General features: G+C 36.5%; 4 protein-coding genes across 4 annotated transcripts in view; 3 read left to right on the top strand and 1 right to left on the bottom strand.

Moving 5' to 3' along the window:
* Positions 1 to 981: 981 nt before the first annotated feature.
* Positions 982 to 3,885, top strand: LOC107035815 (doublesex- and mab-3-related transcription factor 3). Its single transcript, XM_015253409.1, has 3 exons — positions 982 to 1,179; positions 2,140 to 2,373; positions 3,277 to 3,885. Exons 1-3 carry the CDS (start codon positions 982 to 984, stop codon positions 3,883 to 3,885), a joined length of 1,041 nt encoding a protein of 346 aa, XP_015108895.1.
* Positions 3,886 to 4,758: 873 nt separating this feature from the next.
* LOC107035816 (trypsin-like) lies at positions 4,759 to 7,378 on the bottom strand. Its single transcript, XM_015253410.1, has 4 exons — positions 7,303 to 7,378; positions 6,056 to 6,402; positions 5,756 to 5,968; positions 4,759 to 4,905 (listed from the first exon to the last, which is right to left on the bottom strand). The coding sequence occupies exons 1-4, from the start codon at positions 7,376 to 7,378 to the stop codon at positions 4,759 to 4,761; spliced, it is 783 nt and encodes a 260-aa protein (XP_015108896.1).
* A 1,075-nt stretch (positions 7,379 to 8,453) lies between these two features.
* Positions 8,454 to 13,102, top strand: LOC107035885 (probable RNA-binding protein 19). Its single transcript, XM_015253516.1, has 8 exons — positions 8,454 to 8,574; positions 8,655 to 8,859; positions 9,305 to 10,312; positions 11,098 to 12,085; positions 12,150 to 12,266; positions 12,370 to 12,475; positions 12,734 to 12,857; positions 12,983 to 13,102. Exons 1-8 carry the CDS (start codon positions 8,539 to 8,541, stop codon positions 13,048 to 13,050), a joined length of 2,652 nt encoding a protein of 883 aa, XP_015109002.1. The 5' UTR covers positions 8,454 to 8,538; the 3' UTR covers positions 13,051 to 13,102.
* Positions 13,103 to 14,864: 1,762 nt separating this feature from the next.
* Positions 14,865 to 20,407, top strand: part of LOC107035884 (mucin-5AC) — a 21,589-nt gene continuing 16,046 nt past the window's right edge. The window contains exon 1 of the mRNA XM_015253515.1: positions 14,865 to 14,873. Coding sequence (XP_015109001.1) covers positions 14,865 to 14,873 — 9 coding nt within the window. The remainder of the gene's footprint in view (positions 14,874 to 20,407) is intronic.

The following is a 20,407-nucleotide window of genomic DNA, read 5'->3' on the forward strand; positions in this document are numbered from 1 at the left end:
GGCATCTTAGCCGTCTTATTCTACTCAATGGGAAAGATAATCTTCAAAATTTCATTTTCTGAATATAGAGCTATTGGAGAACTAAGAACTAAGAAGAAGAAATAAATTTCTAACGCTTCAATTCGTTTTTTTCTTCAAATGATCTGTGATATCACGATAGGTGTGTCATATTTTTGCAATATTATGAAAAATAATAAAATAATTAATTATTTAAAATTCAGCATAAAAAGTCTAATCGGCTATATACGGAAGTGAATAAATAAAATAATTTCATCCATTCTTGATCATTTAAATTTTCAATTGACTATGAATTAAGTAACTGACAATGTGGAAATGTCAATTGACTATTGAGTAAATAATTGTAAATTTCATGAAAGGATTTTTCAATTTTCCATATAATCGTCAATCTTCTAAACTCAATTATTGACTGATATATTAATTCCGGATTTGAATATTTAATTGACGATTAATTCAATAATTCAAAATTGATGATGTCACTAAATGCTTTCCAATGAAGATGAATGGGCAATTAATTTTTTTCATTTCGTTTGCATTCGCGTTTCCATGTAATGAGTTATTATTAAATGCATTCCATTATTCCCCAGTTCTTTCCCTTCAACAATAAACATATAATTTGAAAAAATATCAAGTGTCTGAAAGATGCTGTGGTATAAACCAGTAGGAGTGGCATAGAGAGCAAACAAAATTGGAACCAATCGAGGAGAAAGGGTGGTCCAGTCAATGTTTATCTTTCCACCGACTCCAGGGATGCTGGAGGCATGCCTTTACACCTCATCGGAGCGGCGCACAAGCGTCTTTTCGACGCAAACTTCTTCAACTCTTAGATGAACAGATAAAATATCCTCAGTCTGTGATTAACTCCGACAGAGATCACAAAAAAAAATTATTTCCTTCCGATATTTACTTTTGTCTTCCCTAAATTCAATATTCAATCCAATTTGCAACGACTGGAGAAGCGGAATGTTACGAGGAAAATGTAAAAAATCGAAGGAGAGTGACGAATCTGAACAGAAGCAGAGAAGGCCCAAATGTGCAAGATGTCGAAATCATGGGTTGATTTCTTGGCTTAGGGGGCATAAGAGACAATGCAAGTACAGGGAGTGTCTCTGTGCAAAGTGTGCACTCATCGCCGAACGACAAAGAGTAATGGCTGCACAGGTAACAATTTTATTCTTAAAAAAAGAATTTTTTGCCGTGCGACAAAGGAATTATTAATTTTCTCTTCTGAAAATTTTCTTATTGAGCCGTTTTCCCCAAGAATTTCAAGTTTTTTCCTCTTTTGTCTCCTCTCATTAAAAAATGGCATAAACATATAAAAATTTTCATGTTAAATTTGTTCGTGAGCGGCAAAATATTTAAAAGCTAGTGAAAAAAAACGGAAAAAAGTGAAAACTGAAAAAGTTTTTTTTTTAGATTTTCAAAGGGTCAGATTTTCCGTTTTTCCAGGGGGAAAGTCGACTTTCGCCAAAATCGAATTTTTTCGCCAAGTGAAGAATGATTCTATACTTATTGACCCCTCTAATTCAAGAGCGAAAGAGTTTGTAGATTACTTAAAAACATTTCTACACCTCTAGATTCGCCTAATTGTAAGACACATCTTCTGCTGTCGAATCTTTCGCTAGTTTCAACTTCATCATTCATTACCGAGTGCGAATGTGTAAACCGCAACGCATTTATTATTCCCAATACCATTTATAGGCCTCGTAATTGGCTTCAGCTGTCCTGACATGAGTAAGCAAAATAAAATGAGATGAATAAAATCCCTAGATTCATCTATCAGACGAACAGGATGTTGCCATCGACTACTGCACCACCCCCATTCCTCATAAATATTATTACTTCGCGATAACATCACCTTGACACATCTTTCTCCCGCAAATGACACATGTACTGCCCTCACCAGAATCCATTAAGCTCTGGGATTGTGTTTCATTGTGTACGTTTGCTCAGACATTACGATACTTGATCCTAAATCCATATCAGGGATTTGATTCACCCCTTCAACGTTTCACCGCAAACATCCTTTCGTATTCATCCGATACGCAGTAGCAAGGGAGGTCGTCCACCGATTTTATCAATCTCAAATTCCAAAATTAGGAATTACTGTGCATTACACAGGTGGCGTTAAAGAGACAACAGGCGGCTGAGGACGCCATCGCCCTGAGCATGGCTAAAGTCGCGACGGGACAGAGATTCGATCATCTACCTCCTGGGAAAATATTTGGCATGGCTGTCACAGCGCCCAACATGTGTCCCCCACTCTCATCATTTCAATCAGATGATTCGAATAATCAGAACAGTATAAAAGATACTGCTGTTGGGCTTCAAAGTAACGAAGTTGATAAATCAGCTGTGAGTATCTAAAGTATTATGAACAAATTTCGATTTTTAAGGATTAGATTCTGAAGAAATTTTGGATGGAAGTTAATACTGTCGGATTTTTTTTGAAAATTAAGTAATATTTGCACTTGACTTCAAATTATTTAATAATTTTCATTATTATGTGGACCTGAAAATTGCAATTCCATGGAGTACTCCGGAATTCAACTGATTTTTCAATGACAAAACACGAAAATTTCGTGTGAATGAGTGATTGTTGAAAATTTCAAGATTTTTTACTTGAAATTTCAGGAGTAATTTTCTAATAGTGCAGGACAATTCCCGTGAAATCTGTCGTGTGTAAAATCGACAGTCCAGTGTTGTTGATGAAGATTAATTCAGAAGTGCCAATTAATACAGAGTCTCATGAGAAAATGATCTTTTCAATGTGGAGAAGAATATTAAGATTGAGAATAAATCTTGAACTATAAAAAAAGATGAATCAGTTCTATTTTCAACGTGAAATAAAAATTCAAACCCAAATTCAAATTCAATATCATGCAGAGAAATGTTCAGTAAAAATTACGGAACTCACAATTCACTCATTTACGGAATCGACTCGGAAAATTTAAGTGACAATATCGTAATTTTTCACAGGAGATTCAGATAAAAATTACGGAACGCTCCGAAAAAATTCCGTGACAGTACCGTAAAATTTCCTACAACTGGATTTCGCTCCGGAATTACGGAAAAGATACGGAATTTTTATTGAATATTGCTCTCCGTGTCGATCAATTTTTTACGCTTGACAAAATCAAAATTCATGTAAAAAATTATTAATGATAAGCCAGTAGTTGTACTGTTTCTCACGATTTATCGTCCGGAAATTGGCATTACATATTTCCCCTAAAATAATCGCTTCATTTTTCGAAACAGCCCCACGTAGAAGATCACCCGGAAAAAACTCTATGCAGTCCATCTAAAAAGGACAAGAGTGAGGATGCAGTTCAAAAAGAAAGGCCCGAAGTCCCGGAGAGTTCGATTGAAACCCTCGCGAGGCTTTTTCCGAGCACTAAACTATCAGTAATACACCTGGTCCTCCAAAGATGCGGGCAGGATTTGCTAAAAGCCATTGAGTATTTCGCGAGCAGCAGCAGCAGTAGCTTCATTGGTTCTCCATACTCTGCATTCCGTCCGCACATTTCCACTTCATCAGAGGCTCAATCAACCCCAGACATCAGTTCGGTCTTCCCTCTGCCCTCGATCTATTCGGGCGCCTTCTCAAGGAATTTATACAGCAGCAGCTATTATCTCCTCAACATGCGGGGGAATCCGTTGCCCTGCAATTGCATTCCCGAGGCGACTTCGTCTCATGAGTTAGACAATGGCACGTTCAATGTTGGGTACAATAATTATGTTAATGTCAATGCTTTGCAGCAACTGCGGGAGCACGGTGGCGAGCCTGAACTGCTACATCTGCCGTCTGTCATCCCAGGGATACCGTGTATTCAACCAAATTGCACGCAGTGTTACAAATATATTTAATCGAAGATTCTCATGTGAATAAAATAATTTGGCGTGCGTCACGGTGAGATCTTCAAGACTAAAATACTATTCTCCAAATTAATTCAACTAGACTTGGTTTGAGAAAAGACTTTCTTGTTATAATCAGAAAGAGACCAGAATGATTTATTTCATTAATAATTATTTGTTCATTATATACCAATTATATATTAATGAATAATACCAATTCTTCATTTATAATTATGTATTTAATTAATTATTTTTTTTATTATTTGATTTATGATAAGAAGTTGATTATGTCTATCATCATCCAGCATAGCGTATGTTCTATAATGACAGACATCGCGCAAAATACCTTCATCATTAATTTGTTGAACAAATCAACGATAAATTCCAATGCGACTTCGCACCCACATTTTCTAGGGCCAAATACAGATAACTATCCAGTGTAATAATACCACGATAATACAGTACTCATTGACCACGTACGTATCATGTACTGTGTATTCGATGATGTATATTGTTCGAGTGAAATAGACCATGGGAAATTGAATTACGAAAATCGAATCATTCGTGCAAACAGAAAACGAAGCCTGCGTCCACCCCCGCCGGGGGAGTATAACCTACCTCAGATTTCTATTTACTTAGACTCTGGTTTTTCGGCTAAAGAAAATAAGAGTTAAAAGATATCGCCTCGAGGTGCACACGCCTCGCTCGTGTGACTTGAATGTGGAAATTTTATCGAATTAGGTGACCTGTAATGTGATTTCGCGAAGTGGAAGCGTTTCATCGACTTCTCTTTCCAAGTTTTTTATTTATTCAAATCACCAAACATTAAATATTTGATCATTACAAAATATACATTTCATTTTCACTCATTCCGAAGTAGCTATACTAATGTTGTTTAACAGCCTCAATCCATGATTTGTATGGAAAAACATCGGTGAATATACTTGGGTGGGCACCTGTGCAGCTGTAGCTGTAGGAAACCACTCCGATAACTTCTTTGTTCACACTGTAAAGTGGACCACCACTGTCACCCTGTGGATCGCAAGATCACGAGAAACAGTGAATTGAGTGAAATAAATTATCGAAAATAAAAAATATTCGGGATTATCCCCAGGATTATTTTACTATACGCTATCTTATACGAGAGAAACAATCAATTAATTAACAAGCCCTGGGGATAATACGGAATATGAATATATCGGGCGAAATAATTTCTTTCATTTGAGAATAAAGAGACATTACGAAATTTCAAGAGTTCTTCAGCGTGAGAAAGGAAGATCGGATTCCATGAAAATCTGGCAATGGGGGAATTACATTTTTTTCAAGTAAAAAATCTTTAAATTTTTACCAACGAATAATTTACATGGAATTTCCATTGCTCTTGTCATTAAGAAATCAGCCAATTTACTTGAATATTCAATGAAATTCATTTCTCAGGTTCACACGACAATGAAAATCACTGAAGATGGTGAAAATTGAGGCAACTTTTCTTCTGAATTTTCAATCCTTTGAAAATTGAATTGAATGTATTGCTTAATTTTCACGATAGGTATAAAAATCCAAATTGTCCTTGAAAATTCAATGATCATTCATAATGAAAAACTTAATTCTGTTGAATTTCCAAGATGAATCAGGAATTCCATGAGCAATTTAGTTTGAAATTGAATTCAAGATCGGAATATTGAGAATTCAACTGCATCTGTTACTCAAATTTCAAAAAAATTCTAACAATGTAGAAGACAGGTTTTTCTTATACAGTTGCCGCTTACCTTACCTTAAATACAACTGACTGATTGCAATTAACGGAAATGCTACATATCTGTCAAATTATACTCACAACGCAGGTAGAAAATTTCCGTTTCGTTCCCTCTGCACAAATCACATTTTTCGGAGCCAACGGATCGCGATGAGCTTTGCAGAAGTTGTAGTCAAGTACTTTGAAGGTGACTCTCTGTAGATGGTCAGTTGGTGAACCACTTTCGTCCTCTTGAGTCAACCCCCAGCCGACTGCTGTGGCAACAGAGCCAGGTTTGACCCTGGCACTTGGCAGTGCAGCAATTTTTTGAAATTTATTTTCCGGAATTTCTGTTTTGAGCTAATAGCAAAAATATTGATATCAATATCGTTCAAGTATTCGAGAGAATGGTGAAATGTATTGCTGAATGATTCCTGAGATATTCACAGTTACAATGGCGAGATCTCCCCCCGCATCTTCGACGTCCTCCCCTGGCCATTCCGGATGTACATCAATGCGATCGGCGAGATAATGCTGCAACTTATTACTGTCCGTTAAATGGTCGTGACCTGGGATTATTCTTACCCCCGATGCAGGAGCGATGACGAGATTACCGTTGGGTTTGGAGCCTTCAGTGAAGCAGTGGGCAGCTGTCAGCACATGCTTCTTGCTGATCAGGGTGCCGCCGCAGAGGTGACGGCCTGATAGCCGTTGAAGAACCACGGTTGAGGGAAATTCAATGATACTGGCATCCTCCCCGTGGACTATTCTCTGGGGAACACGAGCAGTTACACCTGCGTGAAAGCAGGGAAATAGAAAGTGTGAATTGTAATTACACATCAATCGATGATTCAAATCGAATAAGTTGAATTAATGCCTGCGGATTACTCGACAAATATCTTGAAGGTGAAGGGGTTTTGTAAAAAGAATGAAGAAAGATTTTTTGTAGGAAATGAGTACAAAGGTCTTCCAATTCATTTCATGAAAATCTCTTGTTTTGTAAAATATTAGGGAAATTATGTGTAACTCTGTGATGCATGGAGAAAACAATCGACGGAAAATTGAAGATTTAATTGTATTTCAGAAAATTTTCTTCAAAGACAAAGTAAAAATGTGAGGCAAATGCAGAGAGAAATGTTGGATAAAAGTTGCCTAGAAAATCGTGGTAAATTTCACTGTGCGAAAGGTAATCGTGGAGGGAAATGTAATTCAATCAAAAAATGTCTGTTTGTCCAGGAGGAATGGAAAAAACAGTTTACCGAAGGCGTTCGCTAAAAAGTCATTCTCCGTTACAGAATAATTATACGCAATATTGACCAATCATCCACGTTCACTGGGATAATTGTTGATGGAATGCGGGATAAATCTTACAGTTTCGACACAAATTGTCGTCACGTTCGGTCAATTTTTCCGAGCCAATGGAGAAAAAATCACTATTCGTTTCGCATTTTTTCCCCGATAGAGAGTGAAAAAACACTCCACGATTATTTAGATTCTTCGCTACTTTTTCTTCAACTTTTTTCTCCGTGTGATGAAGTTTTATCTTTGCAATGTAATTTCCCGCAAACGAACAGTCAAACTCGACAGTTATTGGTGGAAAAGTGAGAGGAAGACGGGTAAATTTCACTGTTTTTCTAGCTAACTTCCACTATTTAGTAATTCTCATAACATTTTTCTTGCAATTTTTCACTTACCTGCTAATATCGCAAATGCGAAGACAATCGACAAACTGAATGAACTCATAGCTGGCACTATCACACACTGAAGCATTCGGAATCGGATACTGGATGTTTGGATTTTTACGGCCATTTAAATACCCGATTAACCGTGAATTACTCTGATAACGATCAGAGAAAGCATCTGTTCTAACAAATTTGCTCTAAATTTCGTAAATATGGCGTGTAATGACCTATTTATCAATTGGCACATACAATGTTCACTCGCCTGGGCCAATGGCCTAGTCATAAATCCGCCATTCGTGAATGGAGTGGACCAATCATCTATTGACAGACACTTTTCATTCTCTGTCGGCTTCAACCATCCCCGGACTAAACAGTCTCGATTTTTCCTGAAACCGCGGTTCAATGTCCCCCATTCATTTCACTTGTACGCGCGCACGAATTTATATCCTAAAATTGATGATTTCTGAAGAATCGATGATCGAATTGATCAATGACGCGATCCATATGTGTCTTAAAGTAAGTCTTAGCACTGATTACTAATAAATATCACAATATCAATAATAATCTCACTGATTTGATAAAACATTATTTGACAAATTTCATGAACCCATATTACCATAGTAATGACTATAATTGATTTAAGGGGAAACGAAATATGAAGAAAATCGTGAAAAATTTTACTATGAGAATGGGAATTGTGCAGCAAAATGTAATTCAGTAAATCGAGATTGCTCCACGATCACTTGACTTATTTTGTAATTTTCCTCCAACTCTTTTCTCGCGAATGAACAAAACACAATTTCTTTCATTTTGACCTTTAAAGTCGTTCAAGTGTCTCACCTTTTATCCGATTGAATATTTTTTTTTTTTCAAAATATTCGTTAGACTCCACAGAAGAAATATACGTATCAATTCATTAGATAGATCATGGAAAAATTTAAGAATTTTTTTTTGTTTATTGCTTTTGCATTAAATTATCAATTTTTTTTTTTTTTTTCAAAAAACATTGTCTTGGCTGTTGGTAAAAGAAGATTAGTGCTCAGTAGGAACCACCTAAAATACCAACTGTTGAGCTTCATAGTTTTATCCGACGGTAAAAACATTTTCTCCTCAACCAGCAATTTCCTACTTACGAGAGGTTAGAGACACGTGGGTGACGTGGGTTGAAGTCATGTTGAAGTGTTTACCTGTTTCAATAACTACTGAATAAACTCAATTTTCGTAATTATCCACCAGTGACATGTGAAAATGTCGAGGCTCATTGTGAAGAATTTACCCCCCAGTGTGAGTATGACTAAAAAATAATTAAAAATCGCATCTCAACACGTGAAACCCTTCTACAATTATTGCATATTTCCTTACAGGTTACTGAGACTAAATTGAAAGATATATTCAGTGAAAAAGGAATTGTAACCGATGTGCAGCTGAAATATACGAAAGATGGAAAATTTCGTAGATTTGGATTTGTGGGTTTCAAAACAGAGGAACAGGCGCAGGCTGCCTTAAACTTTTTCCACAAAACTTGCATTGACACCGCAAGGATCACTGTTGAACTCTGTGCTGGATTGGGTATTTAGAATTGTTTAATTCATTTCTTATCCCATTATTTAACTAGTAACACTAAAACTTTTTTCTGTATGGAATCTGGAATGAGAATACACATGATTCGTTTAATTTTAATATTGATGCATTATACACCCCACGAAATTTATGAATGTAGGGGAGGTTGGGGTAAAACGGACACTTTTGACTTTTTTTAAAAATGTTCATGAGGAGTTGAAATGTTGTTAAAATTTTGTATATTTCTTTTCAATACAAAGAACAATTCTTTCCATTTGTGACGAGCCTAAACTGAGCTCAATTGATCAATTTGTTTCTGAGTTATGAATAATTTTTAAAAAGTCTAAAGTGTCCGTTTTACCCCACCCGCCCCTAATTCATAAACCTTTCCACCACTCCTCTTTTAATTCTTCACTTTTATCTAATTTTTAACTAATTTTCGTCTCATCAACAGGAGATGCCTCGAAGCCAAAAGCATGGAGCAAATACGCCCAAGACAGTACAGCCCACAAAAAACTCACAAAATCGGAAGAAAAGCCCCAAAAACCCGAAGAAAACCCCCCGAAACAGGAAAAGAAAGCAAAGCAAAACGACGAGATAAAGTCCCTCATAGAAAAACACAAGGAGGATCCCCTCTTCGTCGAGTTTATGGAGACCCATGGGGCTGACGGTTCTAAAATCTGGGGAAATGACACAGAGATCTCCGCAATTGACTCCCAAAAACCCCAAGACCCCTCAGAAGACGAAAATTCCGAAGACGAGGCTGAAGATTCCGAAGACTCCAACGACGATTCCGAAGAGGAATCCCCAAAAATCGCGGATAAGAAGCTCTCAGACCTCGAGTACATGGAATCCCTCAAGAAAAAGTCCGAGGACTCGACCCCAAAGCCCAAAGACTCTGTGAAAAGCTCTGACCATGGCTCAACCAAATTTTACACTGTGAAATTGAAAGGTCTAGGCTACAACCACAAGAAGAAACACATAAAACAGTTCTTCCATCCCCTAAAGGCGAAGTCGATTCGAGTCCCTCAGAAAATTAAGGGAATAGCTTATGTAGGATTTGCAAGCGAAAAACAACGCAACCAAGCGTTGAATAAAGACAAGAGTTTCTTGGAGGGCAAGAGGATATTCATAACGAAATACGAGGGAGATAAAAAAACAGAAGTAAATGGACTGAACTCGAATGATGGAAAAGCAGAACCCAAATGGAAAAAACAGGAAGAAGCTCTCAAGGATGAGGAGGCTATCGCAGAGTCTGGGAGGATGTTCGTGAGGAATTTGTCGTACTCGACTACTGAAGATGATCTGAGGGCGGTTTTCGAGAAATATGGACAGATCACGGAGGTCAATCTACCGGTGGATAAGGTAACCAGGAAATTGAAGGGGTTCGGAACGGTGACGTTCATGATGCCGGAGCATGCAGCGAAGGCTTATTCCGAGCTGGATGGGTCGATCTTAAATGGTATGTGAGAAGTAAAATTATTGAGGGATTTGATGAGAAATTAAATGAATGGGGAAACGAAATTTGAGAATTGACTTGTGAATGTCTCAAGGTGAGAGCGGTTGAGAGAAAAATTTAGTAATGCTGTTGGAAGAGCTTGAAATTTCATGGACAGTTCAATTTTCAAGAGAGAGACATTGTATTTGATTTTGAGAGAAAAACATGGAATTTTAATTTTCAATGACATTTCAGTAGAATAATTTTGGGGGCGCCAGGAAAATGAGAATTTCTTGACTTATTTGAATTATCCTGATTTCCATCAATTTTCATAGAATAATTGAACTCAAATTTACGCGCTCCATTGATTTTTTACTCAAATTGTGAATTTTAATTACGAAATTTCTTGAAATTTTAGTGCAACGGTAACTTGTTAAAAATGTGCAACAAATCTCTACTTTTACCGGTAAAAATACTATTTTTACAGACATGTGGAGAATAATCTGTGTAAAATACACCATCAAATCTGACTACTCAACTAATTCTCGATAACTTACAATCTACTGATTGTGAGTAGAATTTAAAAAGTCCAGTTTTCCGTGAAAGTTTTTACATTAACTTTTGCTTCTTTTGCTTCAGAATGAGACTGAACTCATTGCAGTTGTATCATTCCACAAAGGCTATTAAATATGAAAAAAAAAAAAACATTAAAAAAATGAAATGAAATAAAAAAATGAAAAAATCAATTGATCTTTCTCCCAACATTTCTCAACGCAACTGCATCACCACCACATTTAATTCTCCAACAGGCAGAATGCTCCACCTCCTCCCCGGTAAGTCGAAGCCCTCGATAACTGACCTCCTCCAGACCCCAGGTCTGACCTTCAAAGAGAAGAAGGAACTCGAACGAAAGGCGACAGCAGGTTCCTCCCACAACTGGAACACCCTCTTCCTGGGTCAGAACACCGTGGTGCAGGCCATAGCCTCCACCTACAACACCACTAAGGATAAAGTCCTGGAGGACGGAGGCAAAGGTACCAGTGTGGCCGTTCGGCTCGCCCTGGGGGAGACCCAGCTCGTCGAGGAGACTCGTAAATTCCTGGAGGAGAACGGAGTGAGACTGGATGCCTTCAATCAGGCCCCCGAGAATCGCTCGAAGACCATTATTCTCGTGAAGAATCTTCCCCCAGGGACCAAAGCCCACGAATTGAGAGAGAAATTCAAAGTTCATGGGGAGGTGGGACGTGTGGTAATGCCTCCATCAGGTGTCACTGCTCTAGTCGAGTTTCTTGAGCCCTCGGAGGCTCGCAAGGCCTTCACTAGATTAGCATACACTAAATTCAAACATATTCCGTTGTACTTGGAGTGGGCGCCTGACAATAGTCTGACTCCCAGTGATAAAAGAGAAAAGAATGGAAAAGCGTCTGGGACGAATGAAGTGAAGGAAGAGAGAATCGAACAAGATACCACGAGCAAAGAGGCGAGTCAAAAAGAGAATAAGGACGAGGATGAGGACGATGAGGAGCCGGAACCTGATACCACCCTCTTCGTCAAGAATTTAAATTTCTCGACCGATGAAGAGACCCTCAAGAAATATTTTAGCAAATGTGGAAGACTGCATTATGCCAGTGTCACCACGAAGAAGGATCCCAATAATCCTGGTCAAAAACTGTCGATGGGGTATGGGTTTGTCAGGTATAAATTCAAATCTGATGCTGATAGGGCTCTTAAAGAACTGCAATCAACGACTCTCGATGGAAAAACACTGGAGCTTAAGCGATCTGAGAGGACACTCAAGTGAGTTTCGGAATTTTCGTGGGATTTTCGGTGGGACTGGTTTAATTCATTGGTTTATTTTTAGTTCCGACGTCTCGACAACGAAGAAGACGAGCAAAGTGGGGGAACAGACTGGTACCAAGATTTTGATCAAGAATATACCGTTCCAGGCGAATGCTGATGAGATTACTGAATTATTCAAGTGAGGATTTGAGAAATTTTTGGGGATTTCGGGGGGGGGGGGATGATTATGGAGTCACAAGAGATATATTTTGAATAGCTGTTGATTTTTTTTTTATTTTCAGAGCTTTTGGGGAACTGAAGGCTGTAAGATTGCCTAAGAAACTTATGGGGCAGGAGAAACACAGGGGTTTTGGATTTGTTGAATATTATACTAAGAGTGATTCTAAGGTAAATTAATGAAAAATTTAATTGTCGCGAGTTTTGAATGGATATCTTTGAATCTAGAATGCGTTGAAATCAGAGATAACCTCGAAAAATAATCTTCAACTGCGATAATTGAATTTAACGCATTTTAAGTAATTATTAATTAAGCACCAGTAAAACTAACGCAAATCGAAAAAAAAAATTTTTTTAATATTCAAAAAATTACGCGACGTTTTATAATCAGATTGTAACATTAAATCGTGAAATTGTATTTTCCTTTAGAGAGCCTTCAAAGCACTGTGCCAAAGTACTCATTTGTATGGCAGAAGATTGGTACTGGAATGGGCCCAGACAATTGAAGACGTGGACGATATTAGAAAGCGAACAGCAAAACATTTTCACCAAGGTATCAAACTTGATCCATTCCAATGGCATTCTCACCATATATCTCCCCCCAAAAATCATACAAATTCCTTAATTGTTCGAGTCTATGAATATTCAATTGAAAAAACCCATTTCACTGCATTCCAGAGCCATCGAGTAAGAGGAGTAAAAAAGCAACACTGGATCCTGAATCAGTGGGATTAGCAGCAGAATAAAAATATATCGATAGAAATATTCATACTGTAAATAAAATGGCATTTACATCAATTGACTAATGTGTTATTAATGCATTGAGGAATCTTAATAGATTAATAAATTCTCTTTGAAAGTAAAATTGAATGATGAAATTGTTGAGTTGTTTATTACAGAAGGGATGAAGTATTAAATTACTATTTACTATCATCATAATGTGAAAAATAAATTATTGCCGAGGAAAGTTGGAAATTTTTCTGAATCAGTGCCAAAATTCCAAAATTATAATTGGACTTTTACACGAAATTTTGATCGTCATGTCACGTAGTCAAAACAAAACTCTTTCCTCAATTTATTCTCTCACTCTCTCGATTGAATTATCGCAAGGCAAACAACCTCGGTTTTAATGCCATGTATCTGGGATTCGATTCTCGCGAATTCTCGTGGTATTGAATACATTTTTAATCGGCAATCACTACTGCCCATTAACATATTCATGGAGATTGTAGAAATTGTTGACGATTGAATTCGCATTGAAAGAGTGAAATTGATACTTTAGTTTTTTGGTAGAGATGATTCTCTTCAATTCCGGAGGAAATTACTAGTTGAAAGACCGTTTTTTGAGGGCAAATTTGTTTCTGTACTGCTTCTCATGATTTCTCGTCTGGGAATTGGTATTGCATACTTCCCCAATTGGTATTTTTCGCATCTTTTACGATAGTTAACGAAAAGTGACTCAAGACATTACCCCATTCGTATTAACATTCCCCATTTTTCACACTTGTAACGTAATATACTATTTTGACGCCGCAAAGTGCCTTTTCATACGAAAAGAAAACGAAAAATCTTTTCGTTTGCTTGTAAACGAAAAAGGCACAGTTTGACCACTCGCTGAACCTAATATCACTGTCAAAAAATATTGTTTCACACATGTGAGACGAGAATTTTTAGCTCGTGTGATTGGCAGCCCTCGGCTTCCTCTCGGGCCGCCAACCTCACACTCGTGAAAATTACCGCTCACTCGTATCGAAATATACGATTCTGACACTGCTGCCACGTTCACCTCGTGCCAAAACTGTTTCCTTTACTCGTAAACGAAAAAACACTTATCAGAACGAGTCGAACATAGCAACAGTGACAAAAAGAATTCTACGGGATGAAACTGAAAAGTGTCAACGTTCCATGAATCCAATAATGAATTTCCCCTAATCCCCAGTTTCCGGAGGTATTGCCAACCGCACCATTGAACAAACTCATTACCCGCTTCAATCCTCAAATACACCCATTAAAACCACCCACTTTCTATTCTCATCACCTCATAAACCCCATTTTTATAAATTCATCAAGTCTAAAGGACAAAAGTGCAGTTGAACGTTGGATATAAATTCTAAAAATATTCAATAGGGAAGAAAATGTCTTCCTTTCACCTCTCTCGTTGTTAAAAAACGTGCCCCAGTACTTCGGATGAACGTTTGGAATGGGAAACTGGCAGGATCACGATGAGGGGCCCCTGGTGGGGCAGAACGAAGAGGTGGAGTTGAGCCGGCAATGAACATCCATGAAAGTAACAGTGCTGTCTAGCGCCTTCGTGCATGCGACAGGGATTTACTCTCGACTTCAGTTTTTAATTCTGTGATCGCCGAAAAATAATCAGTGACTTCCAAAAATTAATATTTCTTTTTAATAATCAAGCCGATTTACCCAACTACCCGCAGTAAATTGTAATAGAAAATAAAATAATCATTAATTTATGAAGTGAAATTTCGTGTTCAGTTATTATCATGAAAATGTTGTGATTCAATCCCCATCATAAAACAGGAGGAAATCATTATCCATAATGGATTGGGTGAGTCCATTTCCTCGATTCAAATGAAGAATTCAAACATAAATAAATGTATATCAATCGAGTGAATGGAGAATTATTAACCGCTAATTTACTATATATTTTATTCCCGAGGATTTTCTTCACGCGAGTGATTATATTTCACGGAAAGGGGAAAATAAATTTATAATACCCTGGGAAAATCATTTTCTCCTCTATTCGTGCTAATTTTTTACATTTCATTTCCTCATTGAGTTATGAAAATCGTTTGAGCTCAGTTGAGACAACGGATGAACTTTCATTGCAGCCTTGAAAGGGTATTGTAACGGATGTGTTTCGCCGTTAGAATTGTTTATTGCCATGTAATTATGCGTTGTACACGGAAATTTCATAATGGGGAATTTTTTTTGCCTAATTTTTGAATGAAGTTTTAATAAGTGACATTTCCACTGAAATGTCATGAACCCCAGTCACCGACAAATGACAATTTGATGTCATCTCAAATAATCTGTGAAAATGAGTGAACATTAGATAAATCAGGGAATGTTATTATTGAATTGTAAATTTATTGAAAAATCCCGTAAATTGTGAAATTTCTGTCTCATTTCCACTTGAAACGTATGAATTTAATTCAACTTTCAGCTGAACCTTGAAATTTTATAAGCATTTTCCCCGTAAATCTATTCTAATATGACTTTTATGGAAATTTCTCTCAGAATGTCCATGACATTCCAATCTTCTCAAACACTGCAGGAAATGTTTTTGCGGGAATTTAATTTAATTGTCTACAAAAACGATCTTTCAATATTTTATCGTAAAATTGATATTCTCTGCTCTTTTCATGTACACAATTTTTTTTAGATTTATTACTTCATATGCCTGAACGATTTGAGGACTATCCAGTTCAAACTGACGTCAATTTGTCTCTTATATTTCAGGAGAGAATTAAAAAAAAATTATTTACTTGATTTTTCTCATTCTCTGACGATGTGGAGTAACTAATAGATAAGAAGCCTTCCGCATCCCATAAAAATGATTCGAACGAAAATTGAAAATGTCCATTCGTTTCAATTCTCTCGCTAATCTTATTATAAATTTTCAATCAAATTTAATTTAACAATTCACAAAAAATTTTGTAATTTGCAATCAATGTGTAAATGAGCAACAATTAGTAGAGAAGAACCTCATTACCACCTCATTTCCATTGTCCCACATGTGAAAATCCCCACAATTTTCCCAAAGGTGAGAGACTAACATTGCAAAATCATAGAGAAATGACAGGACTCCATTCACTCACAAAAAATAATGATTTCTAAATTGTTCTACAATCATGAAGAAAAAAAAAGACTAAATGACAGATGCTGACGGTCTTTCATGATTCAGAAAATCAACACAATTGTATAACAGAATAGCTCTCTGGGTCTGTAGTTTAAGACAAAATTAATGCCGCGGAAATAACAATAATTAGGAAGAAGTAATGTTTGTAAAAAAAAATACTGTCGGTGGCTTTCGAGGAAAAGAAAAGTAGTCAATCGTCCACGTGCGTAGTTCCAGTGGATAGTGAAAGCTGGAGCGATGATCTTTTATTTATAGGGGAAATATGTATGTAATCTAGGAAGAGATCATCCCAATGACCTTCGTTGCTCTATTAATGTTCATTAATTGAGACAGAGTTACTCCCCACTGCAGGAGGAAATTTAAATTAGTTGAACGAAATATTTGTGTTATCATATTTTTTTCGTGTTTTTATTTCTCATTAATGCGAAGGATGATCATCGGTGATGGATCGTCGGAGAGAAACTTCCGATAAATGTTCAATGGTGATTTGACGAAATCAGCTATATTCATGGGCAATAATTAATCTACTCTTGTAGTAAAATCATAAAGAAAGATGAGTTTCGAATCGTTTCAAGGTTCACTTTGAGAAATTATCCTTAGGGGGAAGAGGTTTAGATGATCAAGCTGTTCAAGGATGGATTTTTTAGCGGATTTTTGAGATTTTTTTTCGATTTTTCGACTGTTTGAGATTCATTCAACGCGGAGTTGTAGATTATTTCAGAAACACTTCCAAAAAGCAAAGGTTTAGATAAAAATGAGATGAAGCATGGTTTGTAGAGAATTTTCTTGACTTCAAAATAGGTTTAGACATTGTTCGATTAGTTTGATGGTTTTTGAGATATTCGAGGAGTTCACTCTTTCAATTTTCTACCCACTTGACATTCCATCGAATCAAAGTCAAGACTACTTTGAAAATTTAACAGCTGAATTCATCCAAAAACATCACAAAACCTTCTTTCCAGAGAATTTCCTGAAAATGAATTAATCTGAAATGGATTTTTCAAGTTAATAAATTCAATAGAATTTTCAGCTGAACCTTGAAATTTTATAAGCATTCTCCCCGTAAATCTATTCTAATGTCACTTCTATGGAAATTACTGTCAGAATGCCAACGAATTTCATTTCATTGTCTACAAAAACGATCTTTCAACATTTTATCGTAAAATTCATATTTTCTGCTCTTTTCATGTGCACGATTTACTCGGATTTGTTATTTCATCTGCCTGAACGATTTAGGGAGTGTCCGGTTTAAAAGCTAGAGAAATTTCCCCTGATAGAATTCACATAACGTCAGCTTTATCTCTTATACTTCAGGAGAAAATTGAAAAACAAATTTATTCATTTGATTTTTTTTTAACTAGTCACTCTCCATCTAAAATGAATTTTTCCATAAAAACTGGACGCAAAAGACACTCAATTTTTTATCAAAAACGAAAAAACTATGAATAAAATTATCTAACAAAAGAAATAAGCTTTTCCCGCGGATTTTTTATGAGTTCCCTGACCCAATCCTCATTAATTTCTCTCAAAAACCGCGTTCGAGGCTCTATTCTCACCCCCGCACATTCCACCGCGATATTGTCTCTCTTGCACATGAACTCCTGCAACAGGCGTCCCCCACCTCTGTCCAAGTACCCGCCGATCGTCCTACGTCGCTAATAAAAAGTGATCGACCTTCCCAATCGCAAAAAAAAGCCAATAAATTCCTTTACATATGAATAAAATCGATAAGAAAATAAATCGTGAAAGGAGAACACGTCGAGTTGCAACGAAAGTTTGTTGCGTTTGTGTTAAAATATGTATAAAATAAAATTGAAATTCCCGAGGACGGTCAGCTGGTTGACCTTTCTCTAGCGCCTTCGGGCATTTATTACTGTCGAGAATTACAGCCTTACGCTTCCCATTTCTTCATACGTCGACAGGTCTTCCAGGTTCTCAAATGTTTTCACTATTTTTTGGTATGGAAATTCAACGCCTCGAGATATTACTTCGTAGAATTTTAGATTTCTAATTGGTTAATTGAACGTAATTGTTGTGGGAAAATGAAATCAAACGGTGAGAGAATGATTTAGGGGTGGTTGCACCGTGTTTCAAGAATTTTGCAATTGAAAAATTAATTTCATGGTTATTTTCTACTTGTCTATCAACTCAAAAATTGTTGAATAACCCAGCTTTCACTGTTGGAAATTTTTTGAAGTTTGAGTGACAGCTGCACGTAAATTTTTAACGTTAGGATTTTTAAATAATTCGAAACATTAATCGTTCATCTCTATTAATTCTCATGGAACAATCGAATTGAAATTTACAGATTTCATTGAGTTTTTTATCAAATTGTCAAGTTTTTACTACAAAATTCATTGGAATTTTACCGGAGCTATCACTCCATCACAATTTCCAAGAAGTTCTGAGCTTTGGTGTTCATAAAAAATCATGAAGTAATTTTTCGTTGAAAAAATTAATTTTCACTGGTGAATTCCATTGAATTTTCAGGCAATTCCTCTAAAAGTCTTGGAATTCGATGAATTTCTTCACCTTCTCTGCACTAAAATATGTTTTCTGCATTTCCCTAGGGCCTAGAATATCACCAAACCCCCGGATAAATTTTCCCATGCTCCATTAAACCCCTAGGCTTTAATTCCCCGAGGAATTCCCCAAAAAATCCAGTTTAAACTTCTGTGACAAACAAATCCCCTCTTTTTCTTTCATCTTCACTTTTCGTTGACTTTTTTCTTCCCCGGAGAAACGCGTGTAGCCGTCCATAAGTATTTCCTCGACCTTTCAGCGTCTTGAAAAGAAACCAGAATGCAAGAGAGCAATGCTTTCCAAGGTCGTTCGGCCAACAAACCGCGTGGGTTTCAAAAGATGCAAATTATCCGTGATAGAATTTCATACTTCTCTTCGTACAAAAAGTGAGAGTCTCGCGAATATTTAATTCATCTTATTATTCTCATCATCTAAGATTACGTCACTTTCGATATCTATTGAGGGTATTTTGAAATGTACAAAATCTTGATCTCAAGCCTCACCTCTCTCTCAAGAGGCTCGACTTGGCCGCCAGAGATCTGACTCACTTTTACTTTTAAACAGGAATTTACGAACGAGTCTTAGAGCACTCTGTTACATCGTAGGAAATAAATAAACTCTTATTATCATTCGGGTATTCGCTCAACTACAGTGAAGTGAACTGGAAGTGAATAAAAACTCGCGATATAAAATTGAACTTTCATTAATATTTAGGAAATGACAATGATTGAAATAAGGAAACAAAGAGATGGTCTTGGTTGTTTTAAAACCATTACGATATTGCGTCATTTTACATTTCAATTTTTTTTTATTTTGCTTTTATTTTAGGGTCATTAGATTTTCATTTTTATATCTCAAAACAATAGGATCATTAATAATAATATTTTGCATAAATCTTCATTATTGCTACGAAGAGTTCTTAGTCCGGGGACAAAACAGATATTTCCCCCAGATTTTAAAATGAAACGACCGATTTTTTTTTCTATTTCGACGGTGTTTTTTATAGATAAGTAATTTTTTAAAAATTCATACACATTGTTATGAAAATATTTCGAAGCCTAGCCTTTCTGAAAAAAGGGTTACATGAGCAATTCTGCAGCCCAGGAAATTTTGTACAAAAAAAAGTCTTTTATTTTTTTAGCTAATCTGCTAGTTTTCGAGAGATTTGCGAATTTTCAACATTCATCTCCAAATTTCGGACACGGCCCCCAGCGAAATATTGAATTCCTCGTAAAAATGAAATCAATGAAAAATTTCGTAACCGAGTTAATTGATACACGCAAAGTCCCCAGGTATTCCAGCGTAACGTGAGGTGAATTCTCGCACGGTGCTCTCCAATGCGTGTTACATTCATTAAAAACTCCCACACGCTCATTACCATGTTTGTAACAAAGTAAGAGTCAACGATAAAACCACACGAGTAATATTCGCAAGAAAATTCTAGCCAACAAAAAGAAGAAGTGTAAAAACAACACTGTTATAATAACCCACTTAGCCATTACCAGACGTATTAAAGACCCGATATTTCACACATTGATAATTATCCCGATGGTATGCAATGCTCCACTTTCCCGAGGTAAGAGTCATTCATTTTTATCTTCATTTTTGTTTTTTTTTCCAATTGTTCTTATTTTGTCAGAAAGTCAGAATGAAAGCATTATTTCCCCAGGATGATTTTCGCGATTCAATTATCGGGC

This window comes from Diachasma alloeum, unplaced genomic scaffold (genome assembly GCF_001412515.2).
Source record: "Diachasma alloeum isolate Michigan unplaced genomic scaffold, Dall2.0 Dall_scaffold_00201, whole genome shotgun sequence".
NCBI classification, from domain to species: domain Eukaryota; kingdom Metazoa; phylum Arthropoda; class Insecta; order Hymenoptera; family Braconidae; genus Diachasma; species Diachasma alloeum.

Excerpts from the sequence above, each read along its gene's own strand:
- LOC107035816 (XM_015253410.1), bottom strand. The coding sequence starts at position 7,378 with ATGCTTCAGTGTGTGATAGTGCCAGCTATGAGTTCATTCAGTTTGTCG. Across the intron at positions 6,403-7,302 it reads CGCATTTGCGATATTAGCAG|GTGTAACTGCTCGTGTTCCC; the intron begins GTAAGTGAAAAA and ends GCTTTCACGCAG. Across the intron at positions 4,906-5,755 it reads ATCCGTTGGCTCCGAAAAAT|GGTGACAGTGGTGGTCCACT; the intron begins GTGATTTGTGCA and ends TGCGATCCACAG.
- LOC107035815 (XM_015253409.1), top strand. The coding sequence starts at position 982 with ATGTTACGAGGAAAATGTAAAAAATCGAAGGAGAGTGACGAATCTGAA. Across the intron at positions 1,180-2,139 it reads AAAGAGTAATGGCTGCACAG|GTGGCGTTAAAGAGACAACA; the intron begins GTAACAATTTTA and ends TGCATTACACAG. Across the intron at positions 2,374-3,276 it reads ACGAAGTTGATAAATCAGCT|CCCCACGTAGAAGATCACCC; the intron begins GTGAGTATCTAA and ends TTTTCGAAACAG.
- LOC107035885 (XM_015253516.1), top strand. The coding sequence starts at position 8,539 with ATGTCGAGGCTCATTGTGAAGAATTTACCCCCCAGT. Across the intron at positions 12,267-12,369 it reads GAGATTACTGAATTATTCAA|AGCTTTTGGGGAACTGAAGG; the intron begins GTGAGGATTTGA and ends TTTTATTTTCAG. Across the intron at positions 12,858-12,982 it reads AGCAAAACATTTTCACCAAG|AGCCATCGAGTAAGAGGAGT; the intron begins GTATCAAACTTG and ends ACTGCATTCCAG.